Below are 16,383 nucleotides of genomic sequence, written 5' to 3' on the forward strand. Positions count from 1 at the left end.
TACTCTTCACAGCTTTATAAATTTCCTTGTTCAGATTCCGCAACAAGAGTCATATCATATACAAACAGTATACACCTAATCCTTCTACCTCCTACCGAAATACCGCTTTCCCTTTGTAGACTCTTCTTCACTAACTAACTTTATGGTTTATGGAATCCAAAGGTTCAATGCCGCATTCACAAAAGTTCTCCCCCCCCCCCTCCTTCCCCCCACTGACTTCTTTCAGTCAACTGATCCAGTTTCTACTTCTATTTCTATTTCGCCGTGATGCATCTTAATACTGTTCTCCTATTTACATTTAGCTCTTCCTAACGGTCTATTTCTGATTGAATTATCAGTTATAATTTTCAAAGCGTTCATATTCTCTTCCATTCTAGCTACACGACCTGCCCACCTGGGCCTCCCAGACTTAATGATCCTAAGAATAATAGATAAACAGTAAAAATTATGCAGTCCTCATTATGAAGTTTCCACTTGGGTCCGAATATTCGCCTATAAATTTTACTTTCAATCTGCGTTCTTCTCTGAAAGTAACCGATCATGTTTCACAGTCATACAGCTCAAGAGATATAATCATTAGTTTATATATTTTAAGCTTCAAACTGTTCCACAGAATCGCGAAGACAAAAGGGTCTGGATAAAATAATGACACTCTTCTAATTCAATATTAAATACTGTTGTAGATCCCATCATTCCTCCTGTATTTTCTTTTCCTAATCTAACTCATACATCTGTGATATTGATAGTCTGGAACAGTAAATTACTTTTCTTGTAAATATTTCGAAGAACTGATCTCAAATTAGCGTAAAGGTTGTTCCTACATTTTGTTCGGCGAATGCAAAAATTCCGGTTTGTTCACATCTACTTCAAATCGAAATGAAATGAAATTTCTAGTTTTATGTCCCTCGTCTATATCCTATAGTCTAAAGGAGATGGATGATTAATGAAATAATTGGTGAAGTGAGAATATGCGAAAAAATGGGAGAACCCCGAGAAAACCCACCGAACACAATGTTCTTCACCACAAATTTACATGGTCTGTGATCATATTCAGACTACTCGTACCAATATCTACTTCAAGTGTATGCTGAATAAAGTTTACGACTTAACGTCCAATTATATCATATTGCTCCAATGTTACAAATCAAATATTGTTTCAAAAGCTCCCCACAAGATTAAGATATAACACAAAAATAAATTATCGTGACAATTAGTGAACCATATTTTAACTACCACTAGTACATCCATTTCTCTTTATAGATTCCTACTTGTCGAGACTAGTCATTGCTAAGAACTATATCACCTGCATGGAATGTTTTAGATTAAATCTGAATGTTTAGAATTTCAAGCTAAACTTAACATATAATGTCACTATCCATGGAAGAATAATACAGTACTTTACGTTAAATTCCCTGAACCACGTTCAAGGATAACCCTGTAGTTTTTATTATGACTATATAGCACACATTTTTTTACCTCCTATTCAGCGCGCTTTTATTTATATAACACAATAAATACAGCAGTAGCTAGATTTCAATGTCTCAAAATAAGATATATGTATTTACACATCTCACAGATCATAATTCTGTGCTCTGTAGCTTATAGCATATCTCTACCATTAGTTGTGCACATAAAAATAGATTTTAATATATATTTGTAAATATATATATATTATATATACATATATAGTCATTTCTAATAAATAATTAAATAAATAAATAAAATAAATGCACAGCTGATTAGATAATATAAATTGCAGGTACAGCCTGCAGAACTCAATTCTTTCTTCCTCACTCTACTACGACATACGCTTGGTTGGAAGTAAAGGGAGATTGGGTGCCATATCTAGTTCCGTTCGATACTCGTCATTTTGTGCAGGAACAAGAAGAACACTGTCATCAGAACTGCGGTGCAGGCGACGCACTTCTGACAGAGATCGACCAGTAAGAAGAGGTGGGTTGAGCAACAGAAAAGGATTTGTACTTCTATCTGAAAATAAAATAACATATACGTATTATTCTGTAATTGCTATTATAAAAAAATATATAAGAGAAAATCAAGTGAATTTCGTTCAGCAGTCAAATAGACATAGACCAAAAATATAGTTTTAAATATCTAAAACAATGGATCAATTATTGAGTTGGAGGAGAAGGTCTCATCGTTGTTCCATTAGGATAAGAATATATTTATAATTTTCCATAGAAAACAGTCGAATGGATGTAATTTCGCGTCAATTTCTGTCTGTCATTTCAAACAATTACTATAGAAACTTTTTAGCTTACAAGGTCATTCTTCGACAATACATAGAATTGGAAATAAAATAATAGCTGAGGCTGTATAAACAGTGACGCAACACTACCCAACCCATGACATGATTCGCTTCTTCAAGTGCATTTGAAGTTCGTATATCGAAATTTTACACACAAAGTATGAATGATAATTAGCACTATCTGCATATTTATTTATTTATTTTAAAACTTACATGCGCCATGACAAATTAACCAAACAACAGTGGGTAAATATTCACTGAAGTGTGCGAGTGGGTGTACGCATGAAACGTTAATTAATATGACAATTACCACCATGACTGAAGTATGTCAGATAATGCAAATAATTGTATTTTTGCTGACAAAACTATTTCTAATGTACAGGAAGAAAAGCATATATAAGTGTGTGAAGAGATGTCAGAAAGAGCACGAAGATATATACAAATGTGACAGTAGATTTTTTTTTTTAAATGAAGTTTAGATGAAAGGAATATATTGGAACAATCAATTATTCTAGATGTTAAGGATGCAAAAGAAGGAAGTGAAAATGATAAACAATGAACTTGAATGAATTCTACAACACATGAGGAATGAAAAATTATCTAGCGGAGATACATAGTGAGCTACTTACATGTATGGATGAACTATATAAAATGCAAGAAATAGCCAAATTATATTTTGGAGATTCCGTTGTACAGTTAGAAACAATATTAAGTATAGGTTGGAGCTATAATTTCTTATACCATCAACCTATCCTCAATATTGTTTCTGACTGTACAAGCGCCTTCAGTTTTAAAACAGCTAAACAAAGACATGCGGTATATAAAACAATTGCTCATATCACATGCGGCTAAAATTCTCTGCAAGGATTCGATAGATGAGTATATACTTGAAAAATGAGCAAATTGAGCAGATAAGCTAATACCTCCGCTGGTGGGCTCAGCGTCCTCACCCCTCACCCCCTTCGCGTGTTAAACATTGGAGAATATTTATGATAGTACAACCGAATGCAAAAATTCATGAACGGTCCTCCAATTCTCAACAAACGATTCGTGATCTACATACCTAAATTGCGCGATGAATAAAGCTGTACTACAAGCTAATACTGAAAACTGGAACACCGAGAAAGGTATGTCATCATCATCATAGGTATTCTGCCATTATTGGCAGGTCACTTGCCGCAACTGAGAAACTTCCATGATCCACGGTCTTCAGCTAACCTCTTCGTTTTCACGTACGAATTTTCTGTTTTAATATCGTTCATCACATCAATTGTAGTCTCCTTTGTCCCCTCCCTCTCTTTCCTGCCACCATACTCTCTAGCACGTCCCTCATGACATATGTGAGTGGGATGAAATTTATTCCACAGATTCAGTACTATATAAAATTTATGATTTCAGAACTGTATAACATCTCTAATCTTGATAAATTAATATGACATGAAGTCTCCACGTGCTGTAACTGGAGCCTCTATACGACGTGATATTGAATAAAATGGTCTTTGGATGTGTTTGAGAAAGCCTGCCATGCTGTTTGTATGCGAATTCACAAGATATCGAAACTCTGCTGGTGGATCGTTGCAAACAAAATGCCGACCAACCATATTCCATACATGTTTGATGGGAGACATATTAGTCGACAATGCAGGCCAGGGAAACACACGTACCCGCTTTTTCTGAAAAGTTTGTACATTCCGGGATACATCGGAACGGGTATTGTTCTCCTGAAATAAGGCATCCAGAGTGTCCGAAGTAAGGGTACGACCTTGGGCTCTAGAAATTCCCTGCAATCATTTATGAGGTTGCCCTTCATGTGTAGGATCAATGACTGTATTACTGCAATTGTATTTCCTCAAATCCAGTCGCTAACCAAGTGTAGTTAAGATTAGATACTACGCGAAGTATGCAGGTAACTAACAACATGCAGTTGCTCTTCACTCTGTTCATTAATTTATTTCTAATTCTTCTTCAACATCGACTTCTTCATCATAGGTCTACTTTTTTTACTTATATGACTTCTCTTATGATATTGTTTAGATAATTCAGAATATTCATTAACAAACACGACTTCTGGTTACCTTCCACAACAATTTACAATAACTTTCTTGAAATAAACCGTCTAATTTAACTAAGTCAACTCTTCAACTAACACATGTTATAAGTATCTAAATCCCTACTGCCTCAATGCACATTCGCATGTTGTACTAAACAATGCCAGACACTATTATACTTGCTGTTGGGCGATTGTGTCTTCTCGACAATGTAGACTAGTAGATTGCACTCACGATGATAGCGTTTACCGTGTATAGAACCACCAATGTAGGACAACTTGATTTTGTTTGTTTTCAGTTTAACGACCGACGATTATGCTCCAAGGCTAAGAGATAATAATGATGGAATAAAGAAATTGGGACAAAACAGGAAAACCCATGCATACAGTGTTTGTTAACCACAAAGCTCAGACGCGAACTGAAATCGAACGAGGAACCCTTACGCACCAAAAGTGGTCGCTGTAAGACAAGTTGAAGTGGGATTCGTTAGAGGTCACCAGTGAGTGTTCACTTGTTCATTGTAGCCTGAGGCATTTGCAATTCTGAGTTTGGAAGCCTACATAATGGCATGAGTGCCGTCAGTTTGTTCTTATATCAGTCTTAAACGATATAAGCATTACTGAAATAATCCTTGCTGAAAAAAAAGTGAGCTCGAATTTGTAAAATTACATCTACTTCCCTGTTAAATATTCCTTCTATGATGTAGTTTTAAAATATGCATTTAATTCAAAAGATGATGCAAACATGTTGCAATTCCAATCTCATTTAAACGGAAAATTTCCAAAAGTTATTATAATACGAACCTTTTCCAGACTGTTAGTATGTTTCTCAGTTTCGGTCAATCACATCTGTGATACTCCATCAAAGAAGCGCCAGGAGCAGAAGCATTAATGCTTTTACTTGTAGGATTTTAGGTAGTTTTTAGGTAGTAGTAGTAGTTACATTAAATACTCCCGTACAGATTTTCTTAGTGGAAAATTAATATAATCAATATAAACTTCATATAAAGACTATAAATGAGACAATTCCTTAAGTTATCACTTTACAACTTCCTTAGCGAGCACTTCGGTGTTAACGTAACAATCTTGAAAAATTTCATCTCAGTATATCAAGGTGTACTGAAGATATAGTGATCGGTGAGTCAGTGGTATTTCACATTTATATACCTATAAACTAAATAATTATTGGTTTAAACAGGTGAACTTTTGAAGTTTTACAATTATTGGTACATACAATTACATTCGTTTAAAACGTAAAACATATTGAAAAATATTAAAATTGAAGTTGTTTTCTTTTCAAATATGTAAATCAATTTTTAAAAGATCATATATATATATATATATATATATATATATATATATATATATATATATATATATATATATATATATATATATATACAGAGTGGTAGGTAACTCCACCGAAAAACTTTGGGAAGTGATTCCTTATATGAAATGGATGAAAAAAGTTCTAATAAACATGAGTCGGAAAACGTCTCCTTTCAGAGTTATAAAACGCCGAATATTCAAAAATCAAGTTTCAAAACGGCCTGGCTTAGAAACTATAGAGTCTATCCCAAGCGGTTTAAGGAATTACACAGGAACTATTATGCGTTCTGTCTAAATATCCATGTTTCAGAATTCACCGGTACCAGCGAAACCAACACACCGTTAGTACTTAAAGGAGTATCCCTACACTTCAACTTCCTTTTTACAGTTCGTTTCGCGGATAACGGAAGATGGTAAAACATGGATATTTAGATAGAGCGCATACTAGTTCCTGTGTAGTTCCTTAAACCGCTTGGGATAGGTCCTATAATTTCTAAATCAGGGTGTTTTGAAACGTGATTTTTCGAATTTTCGGCGTTTCATAACTCTGAAAGAAGACGTTTTTCGACCCATGTTTATAAGTTTTTTTTTCTTCCATTTCATATAAGGAATCACCTCCGAAAGTTTTTCGGTTGAGTTACCTACCACCCTGTATATATAATTTTCATCTTGCTTCGCAGTATCGCCAACTTAATATTGCTAATTACTTTTAGATACGTATGTACATAAAATATTTTCGTTCCCCAATAAAACTGCTGCAATGTCTCATGATGCAATTGGGTATGTTCGTTCATTATTCGTACGAAAGTAAATGTTTCATTCAGATTGTTTCTTGATTTAACAGGATGCTATACTGAGAAAGGCAATAACTTCCTTTTTGCAGAAACATGCACAAGCAATTCTGGGTGCTTTGGAATAAGTTTTTCTAAAAATATTTCGTTCCGATAACGTATTTAAAAAAATAAAATAAAATACAATAAAAAAGTGCAGAGCCTTACGAAAGCAGCACACGAAATTGTATATTCCGAAAGCAAATTCAGATCTAGGTATAAAAATAATAATCTCCAGATATTTCTATTCGATATTTTTTTAAAACCTAAAGCTTAACGCTCTCTCTCGTGAATATTAACAAATGCTGCAGTTCTAACAAAAATATTAAGCTACTCTATATAAGTTCGAAAGAAAGTTCTTGGCATGTGTTATTTTTAAATTTTAAAGGAAAAATTAATTCGAATGTGAGCAATAAAAAAAAAAAAAAAAAAAGTTGTTCCTTATAAAAACAAGAAACAACGCGTAATATGTTATTCTTACTAGCATTATTTAATTTGGTAATATAAAACATGAACACACAATGCATGACGAAGTTTTAAAAATTCAAAATGTCATAAATGAACTGATATGATTTCACGATTTCAGGCAGCACATTTTTCTTAACTTACCTATTGTGATATATCATTTTCTCAATGCAGATGGAAATAGATTTCCGCGAAAAAGCACACTTAATTGTTACGGCATATATGTTTATGAACTGCATATTGTTTAGGACCCAAAAGAAATGAATGGAGACTTTCAAAAGAGAGCGCAAGAGGAGATCCAGGTTTAAACCCCTCCTGTGAGCAAAACATTATGCAAAAATAAACATTTATTAGATCAAGAGATGTATACAAAATCCTGCAATGATATGAACTTGAGATCTTGAACCCCCTCCACCCCTTATGAAGTTCTGAGTACACTAACTGAGTACTGGTAACTTTCAACGATTTCACTTTATTGATGCAAGATTCTACCATTCAACATAAATGCTTTTCTTTACCTGTTTAAACAAAACAAGAGCGAACAATTATTGGACTTTTCTAACGATGTCACTTTTTATTTTTTGCTAGTCATTTTATGCTGGTGTGTTGTACCACAACTAACTGCACTTTTGTTGAAATAGGGGGCGCGGTGGCTCAGTGGTAGAGCGTTCATCTCCGGTGCTTGGGGTCCCTGGTTCGATCCCAGCTCGCGCCGTGTGGACTTTGTGGTGGACAAACACCGTGCTCGTGGGTTTTCTCGGGGTTCTCCCGTTTCCTCCCACTTTCTTCATTCCTCCATTTCACTCATTTCTCATTATCACCGTCTCCTTTAGCCTAACCGGCATAAGCGTGGGACGTTAAACTTAAAGATTTCATTTTTTGTTGAAACATTCTAGTTTTCTACAGATATCAAAAGCAATTGTAATATGTTAGGATATCGGGGTGGAGATAGAAACACTGGTTGGTTAGGTGAAATATAATTATTAGAATGTTTTTACTCAATCTGATCTTTTACCGGTCTCTTGAAATCGAACAATTCATTTAAAAAAATCATATCTACATTTTACTCAAATATGATTGTACATGATGCTACTTGAAAGAATTGTCATATGCAAAACACACGATAGCCACATCAAGGAGCTGCAAATCAGATATTCAGATCACAATTGCTCTCATTGTTCACTTAATACACAATAAATCTGATATCGAAACTTACAGTAACTATGTTAGGACTACTACTTCCTACACAACTAAGTAATATACATGCGTTGATTAAACCATGCATTTTACTTTCTCAGAATTACTAAACTATCTACGAACCACACAACTTTTTCTCTACTTATGCGATGCATTGTTAAGTCTGTATACGTTTTGTGTTTCTATAATTATTGTTAAACAAAGACATTTTTTGTATGTTACTATGTTAAACAGCAAATAACACGTTTGAAGAAGTCCAGTTGTTACACAAATGTTTTAAACAAATCTTGGCAGGCTGATTTAACAATTAAGTACCGATAGATGCGAGAATGTCTCAGATGGACTTTAAGACTCTTCAAAATCAAGAGCTGCATCTCTGTGCACGTTGGAAGTGCTTTCTGCAGTTACGCCTTTGCTTATTGATTAGTGTTGGGGTTCTAATTTCCTTTGTTTCTGAAAAAACGTAAGTAATTATAAGGAATTATCTATTATAACGGCGTGAAGAGATACAAATAATCTTCCAACTTGCTGTTTGTAATAATTTATCTTTAGCTACAATTATTCACAAAATCTACAATAAACATATATATGCATACTATTTAAAAATATATACAATGACAAAAATGTATCGATACAAAATAATTATTTTATTTAAATTTTAACTATGGTATTTTGAAAAGTTGTGATTAAGCACATTGACACAGATATTCTATGCCTGAAAAGTATACCAGTGTTTCCTTTTTAAAATTTAGTTGTTGAACGAACGTACACTGTCAACAGACGGAAAAGGCCGCAATAAATATCAATAATATTTTTCTTTATATATAAATATATAAAGAAAAACATTATTTCGCACACTATTCCACACAATATTGCGTTGGATAAGTTATTTTCGAAATTAGTGTCGAAAGGTAACGGCTTCCTTTATCAGTTGGCGTAATGAAGAGAGTTGCCATCCAATGAATTCATATTACACTTTACACTCTACCACTGACAACAGAATAAAGATGTGAATTACTCAAAATAGTCCTGTTGGCTTTATTAACGTAATGAACACTTCACACAGCTAGTTTCAAATATTTCTAAAATGTATTTACAATGATAAATATTGGTATACAATCTTAAAAACACCTAACACATACAAAATCACCGAGAAATTACACACTATAATACAAATATGATGATAATTACACCTTAGAAATCATGGCAACACGTAATCTATGTGGAAACCGTTGTTCTTGCTGATCTCCTGTGAAAATACATCTGAACTTGATTGCTGTACATAGAGAGGAATTAGTTTCTGTTAAAGCAATTATTACAAAATCTCTGTGTTCATGTAGTTCATGATCTAAATTTAAAGTACTACGATTCTTTGTTCTTATATAAAAGCATTCATAAAGTTCCTTTTAACTTGTAATACACTTTTGCGAATAATTTTGACACATTTTATTTGACGTTTCGATCCACCTAGGTGTTTTGATATTTCTGAAACCGCCGACTCACAATCCTTAGCATCCCTTAAATACGCCTTGATTCTCGTTCCAATATTTTTTCAGTCATGCCAACGTACCTTCATCGTAGCTACACACTGCTTGATCTTGATATACTCCTGAGTAAACTGTGTCATCTGTAAAATAGTTCTTAGAAAACGTAAGACATTTTCCGATATTTATAGAGAATTTGTGACTGACCTGAAAACCATATTTCTTGGCAACTCGATTCAATTTGAATGACAGTTTATGTCAGTCGTTTCCAACCTGTCGATGTATGACGTAAAAGCATGGTTTTATGATCGAAGAAAGGGGTTAAAAGAAGCAGGTGAACTGTATAAAACAAGTATTGGCAGTACACAAGTAGTTATACATGGACCAACAGTGTGTCTTCAAAACAACTGACTATCCATCGATGTTCTTATTTTCCTATCGTCTCTCTCTTTTATCAACGTCACAGATTTCTGTCTCTTCTATGTCTCTCTATATAGTTCTCTAAGAATGGAAGCAACAAACTCTAACGTCACAGAACATCCACCTAGAAATGACTGGCTTAAGTCACAGATAAAGTGAAACTAATGTTTACAGAAACTTAAACCTAACATTGGAGTTCCTATTTACGAGTAAATAGTCTGGTTTTCTCCGTGGAAGATATCACAGATCAGCCAGCAGTATATTTTGAATTAGGTAATAAAAATTATTATGAAAGAGATACTTTGGAAAAATTAAAAGACAAGACGTTTTGTAACTACAACTCTCCACACAAAATCGATTATAAATCACATACTACTACACTATAATATTACATATTTGGAATTTGCATGTTACATTGCATAACTCTCTGTTAATTGTACGAGTTACTAAAATATAGTATTACTGCAAAGTCAATTAAGAAATTCGACGTACTTTTCAATTTAAAAGAAATCTGTAGATCATACATACATTCTTAATTTCCGAATCGCTATGAATAATCGGTAGATCTACAGATAAATCTGAAGATATTGCAACGCTGAACTCAACTAAACCAAATGCAATGTGGAGAGCTCGCAAGATGAAGTGCGATTGAGCTGTTGCTTTTAAACACAATTTTTCTTATAGCGCATCCAGATCGGCTGGTGATCCTACACAAGCTCTATAGCCGGGGCTTGAAAAATCTTGCTTCCAAGTACTCGTCAGCCAAAAAATCTACTAGCCAGACCATTTTGCAGTCACAGTGTTTATATAAATAAATAAAAATCACTTTATAATACAGTAAACATATCAATTCATTTTTTATTTTGTTTATTGGCATGTCTCTTACAAATACAAAAGACTGACATATGTTATTTATTCTTGAATTCAAGATTTTAATTGATCGGACTTTACTAGCTCAGAGTAAAGAAAAAAAAAGTACAAGATTCACTACGCGACCTGTTCTGCCTCATCCCTTTACTGCTCATTCACACAATAATTGGGTTCGTGGATAACGACAAGGGAAAACGTAAATTGTGCTTCATCTGGAAGTTTTCGAGAGAAAGACTGAACAACACAACCAGACTGCATCTGAGAAAACCAATTGCTTACTGATGCAGTGCTTCACTTGTTTCAATTGAATGTACCCACTGTTCATTGCATGTATATATAAATTTTGAAAGCAGTTTTCCGATGTGTGAAATACTCAACACGTTAGTATGGCCGGGCGGACTGTTTTGAACAACCTACATCTTCACTCAAACATATTGCAGTTTGAATTATTGTCAGTGACAGATGTGTAAAGTGTAATATAAATTCATAGGATACAACTTTAGTTTTCCTACTTCAACTGAGTAAAGAAGTCATTAACTTCCGATACTAATTTCGAAAATAACTTTTGCATAGCACTGCAGTGGTCAGTCACTTTATACACACACACACACACACACACAAAAAAAAAAAAAAAAAGTGCCAAACGAATTTCAGATTACAATGTACAAAATAACTGACGTACTCATGGAATAAAAATTATTAACTTCTTGTTGGTGTAGTTAAAATAGTCATATTTAAAGTGTAATATATGAATTGCACTTTTCTATGCCAGACTTGTAACTCTCAGATTCCTACTAAAAGTTATCAATTAAAAATTCTGCTTCCATTAAATGGAGAAACTACAGCAGAACGCAATGGATTCTGATCAAGAATTACTTTATTGAACTTTAAGGAAATACGTATGTCTTTTTGGAAACCTAAACATTAAAAATTACGATTTCAAGTGAGACTGGAGGTAGACCAGTAGGCAGATAATTCCTCACACACACAGGCTCATAGATACGTAGTTGTTCGAAAATTGTCACAGCAAATGACATAAACGTAAAAGATACTAATACGAAACTTGAGTGTACATTATAAAGTAAAGTTTATGTTATAATCTTTTTTTCTTTTTCTTCCTTTCTTGAGATACGGTACTAGTACCTTTTCTTAAAGAAGTGATTCATGTATTTCTTATTCTTCATATTTTTAAGTTTTACATTTACATAATGAATATTTCAACTTAACATGGGAGCAAAAGCGTATTATATGAATTAAAAAGGTGCTAATTTCTTTCATTTGTTGAATTTAGACGATTACCTTCGCAGCCAATTAGAACGCGTAGAATAACGTGTTCACGGTGAGTACCGGCACTTTTTTCCAAGAAAAAAAAAAAGGGCTCTGGTTTTACCAATAGAGAACTACACATAGTGAGTGAACACACAAGGGAGTGAATCAATATATTCTAATGTGTGCAGCAATCTTTGTGACACGGCTACGATTGGTGCTCTATCATTCCTGCACTGAGTAGTGTTAAGGGAAGTATGGAAGGGGAAAAATTGAAATCTATATAAGATGATGAAGTGTGTGGTAATGCTTCACCACACACACTTCACGAAGTAAGTATGTTTTAGAGAAGTAAACAAAACATGACTGAAAACTAATACAAAGAAAACGAAACATTTCTATTATAATATGCAGTACAATAAAATTAGAAAGAAATATATCATAAATGAAATGTTCAAATATTTAGCCTAACAATCAACAAGGCCATAAAGTATGTTACACAAATATATAACTTTTGAAAAAAAAATAAAAATGAAAATCTCGAAAACAATTGTATGACCAATGGTAATACACAGATAAGAAGTGTAGCCATTCACAAAAGAGAATGAAATAAATCTAACAATTTTGAAAAGAATAATAAGGAAATCTGATCGATCAATTAAAGAACAAGCATCAGAAATAGCGAACAAATTAATGGCATAACAAATTAAAAATACAAAACAGAATGCAGTTAGATTTATAAAGTCACAACAAATAAAATGGCTAGGACATGTGTTACGGACGAAAATAAATGAAAGATTTTGCTTTAACAGAGGAGAAAGGTAGACCAAAAAATAGATGGCTAGACGGTGTTAAAAGCGATTTTGCAAACACTGAAGATCCAAGGATGGGTGAAGAAAGCAAACATGGAACAGACTGGAGGTGCCAGTAGAAAGGTAAGACTAACGTTTAAAGGATGTCATCACCGTATGACCGGCTCGAAAATGAATTGACCTGAAAATATTGTCTTAAGGTCGGTTATTTGTGATGCATTTTCAGAAACCCTTTTTTTTTTTTTTTTTAAGTTAATTGTCAAATTAACTAACTAATAGTAGATCCGGATGAGCTAAAGTAGGAAGTGAATTGCCACAATGTTTGCGTGTGGGGCATGCAGAATCCACACAAAGCAATCGATCGTAAGAACGACTCCCGCCTTCTGTGGAGCTTTCCGGAGAAATGTTATTGTCAGTTATTTTTCATGAAGAACAAAAGGTATCGTCACTTCTACCCGAAAATGCTTTTGAATTGTCTTTTCCGTAAATTACAAAGATTTCAGCAACTACATTTTCCAAGGTAAGCCTGCTTCTTTTGGCACTGGATATCGAAAATTATCTCACCAAAATTTATCTTGCTGTTGGTTGGGTCGCAGGGAATACCGTGACATTACACTCTGGGTCATCCGATCTAATATCGTGATTTTTTTCTGTTGTTTGCATATATCGTTACAAAGGACTTCAGATAAACTGAAAATCTGCAACTTGACTGCGCTGTACACAGTGAAAACAGGTACCATGAAGTAAACATAGCGGAAGTTTTATTCATTTATCACATTATTTCAATATCATCGGTATTGTCTGTGTCACTAAAGAAAGTCATATAAATCATTTATACGCAGTCACATAGAATACTTATACCCAAGTAACATTTTTAAAACTAATTTGTCGATAATCATATAGCATGTATAACATACGAAGACATATGTCATACGCACAGTTCACACACGCAGACATTTAAAATCTGATGTTCTATTCTGAAACATTCTGTATATAATTGTATGTTTAAGCAAAAATGCTTTAAAAACTTACAAACCAGAAATCTATTCTCGGAATTGCTTAGGGTACCCTGAATTTAAAGTTCTGCCACAGTTTTTACATACATTAAATTTATAAAAGAACACTACATGCTTCATATCCAATCTAAGATTATTCGAAGCATTAAGTTATATTTTCGTTTCAATTCTTCAGATAAATCTCTTTCCTTCAAGGATACTTATTTATACATCAATTTTAAAAGTAAAAAGTAAGCATTGCTAACATTACTTTTCACATTTCAATACTACGTGTTTCAATCTTTGATCTATCCTAAGCATTTCTTTCACTATTACATTCTTAGTAGTTTTACTGAGAATGAAAAAGATAATATTTTTTTTTTCTATTCCTTTAATTAAAACAAGACACTCTGGTTTTCAGTTTTTTACACTTCCACAGCTTTCTATTATGGATTTTTGCACCTATCACTTCTTAACAGCGAATATATTTATAAATTACTGATTATACTTAAACCACATAGATATTTCCAAATATGCAAATACAGCAGTGGAAGAAATATTAGAACAGAAGAAACAATAATGATAAATACTGAGCAAGAATGATATATTCTATTGACCAATTCTTTTTATTATAATAATAATAATAATAATTATTATTATTATTATTATCACATTTACGTTCCTTTCAAAAAGTATAGGAATGGAAAAAAAAACTTTATTACTTTCAATAATGTTTAACAGTTAAACATTTTAATACAGAATTTACTATTAAAACTGTGACAAACAAATATATATTTCTAGAAACGTATACAGACTGTCATCAAAATGTTACCTTATGTTGGTATTTGGAAACTACAAGCGCAAATAAAAAGCAAATGGTAATAAGGAGAAAAAGACAGGTCGTACCGACAACAGCTATTGTACTGATACTGGTGACCTACTCTAACTACAACTGACAACTTCTCTGCAGCTACTCACTGAACAAACAACAAATTCGTACCTCTAATATCACTGACAGATCTTCGGTGGGGCCTTGGTGTGATGTTGAGTCTAGCAGACATCACACTCAATCGAGAACTAGGCGCTGCAGTGCTTCCGACATTCAAATGGTAAGCATTATCTGAAGACAAAGCGCCACGTTAAAAGATCGCCAAGAGCATCTTCTTTATTCTTTCTTTTTTAAATAATAATTAAAAGTTCAAATAATAACTTACAGCGATGTGCATATGTGCATTTTGAACTTTCAGCTCATTAACACAAAAAAGCGAACAGTAAGCCTGCAACACGGCAAGAACTAAAACACAGCAGGTAAAAAATAAAAATTCCTATAGATCACTTTTTAACGCATTCTTTATTTTCAAACATAAATTCTTAACTAAAGAGGGGTAATGTCCTATCCTATGTAAACAAAGGATGTCAAATAGAGACAATATGGAAATTTTAAACGGGCACTACTGTAAAACAGTACTAGCGACTACAGCACATCTCCGTTTTCCACATACAATTCTATGACAAACTTTCGGTACTTTCAAGGACCATTTTCAGGGTTACTCAAGAAGTTCATTTCAAGAACTAATCTACAAACGAAAACCGAAAATTTGCAGCTTAGTTCTTGAAAATTAAGAGAAGTATACGTGTTTCAGCGTTTTCAAAAATTCCACTTCAAAAGAGGAAGAACATTTATAAAATACTCAAATTTCCCTTTGTTTAATCAGAAAGATCAGAACGTGAGGATTTGCTTAAGCTGAAGATTTAAAATTTGGTATACAGACTAAAATAAAAATAAGGAGTATATTAGCGTTTCTGATACTTCCGCAGCGAAGTGGAGAAAGAAGGTAATTTCAATCATATTCTGCTTTCTGAAAATTCTGCTTTTAAGGGGGAAAAGTTGGGTCATTTCTATATCTATATTCTCCTTTGTTTATTGAGAAAATATTCTATGTCAGGATTCGCTTAAGTTGATGTTGTGAAATTTGGTATACAAACTCCTAAATGAAAATAAGAGAAAAATGAGAATACGTGTTTTTGTGTTTCCAAAAATTTTGCTCCAAAGGGTAAAAGGGGAGAGGGCAATTGAAATTTTCACTTATTTATACCAAGGTGCCGAATGTAGAGATTCGCTTAAGTTGGAGATGTGAAATTCGATTTCAAAGCTCTTGAATAAAAATAACGGAATACGTGTTTCAGTATTTACGAAACTTCTGCTTCTATAGGGAAGAGGAAGGACCAATTTCTATAATACTGTAGTGTTCCTTCATTTATTCACAAACGCCGAATGTGAAAATCTGTTTACGTTGGAGATGAGAAACTCGGTATATAAAGTCTCATATAAAAATAAGGGAGCACATAATTTCAGCTTTTTGAAAATTCCAATTCTAAGCGGAAAAACTAAAATCGAT

General features: G+C 33.4%; 1 protein-coding gene across 6 annotated transcripts in view; it reads right to left on the minus strand.

Annotated features, from left to right (window-relative positions):
- Positions 1-596: 596 nt before the first annotated feature.
- The window catches only part of LOC145692252 (uncharacterized), a 48,844-nt gene continuing 33,057 nt past the window's right edge, over positions 597-16,383 (minus strand). For 5 of the 6 annotated variants that reach the window (XM_081767550.1, XM_081767566.1, XM_081767560.1 and 2 more), the window contains exons 7-8: positions 14,985-15,104; positions 597-1,989 (exon numbers count right to left, since the gene is read on the minus strand). In XM_081767550.1, the coding sequence (XP_081623676.1) occupies positions 1,799-1,989; positions 14,985-15,104 (311 nt within the window). In that variant the 3' untranslated portion in view covers positions 597-1,798. The remainder of the gene's footprint in view (positions 1,990-14,984; positions 15,105-16,383) is intronic. The other variant, XM_081767571.1, reaches the window with a different exon arrangement.

The sequence above is a fragment of the Thermobia domestica genome, chromosome 1 (assembly GCF_964235325.1).
Source record: "Thermobia domestica chromosome 1, izTheDome1.hap1.1, whole genome shotgun sequence".
NCBI lineage: Eukaryota > Metazoa > Arthropoda > Insecta > Zygentoma > Lepismatidae > Thermobia > Thermobia domestica.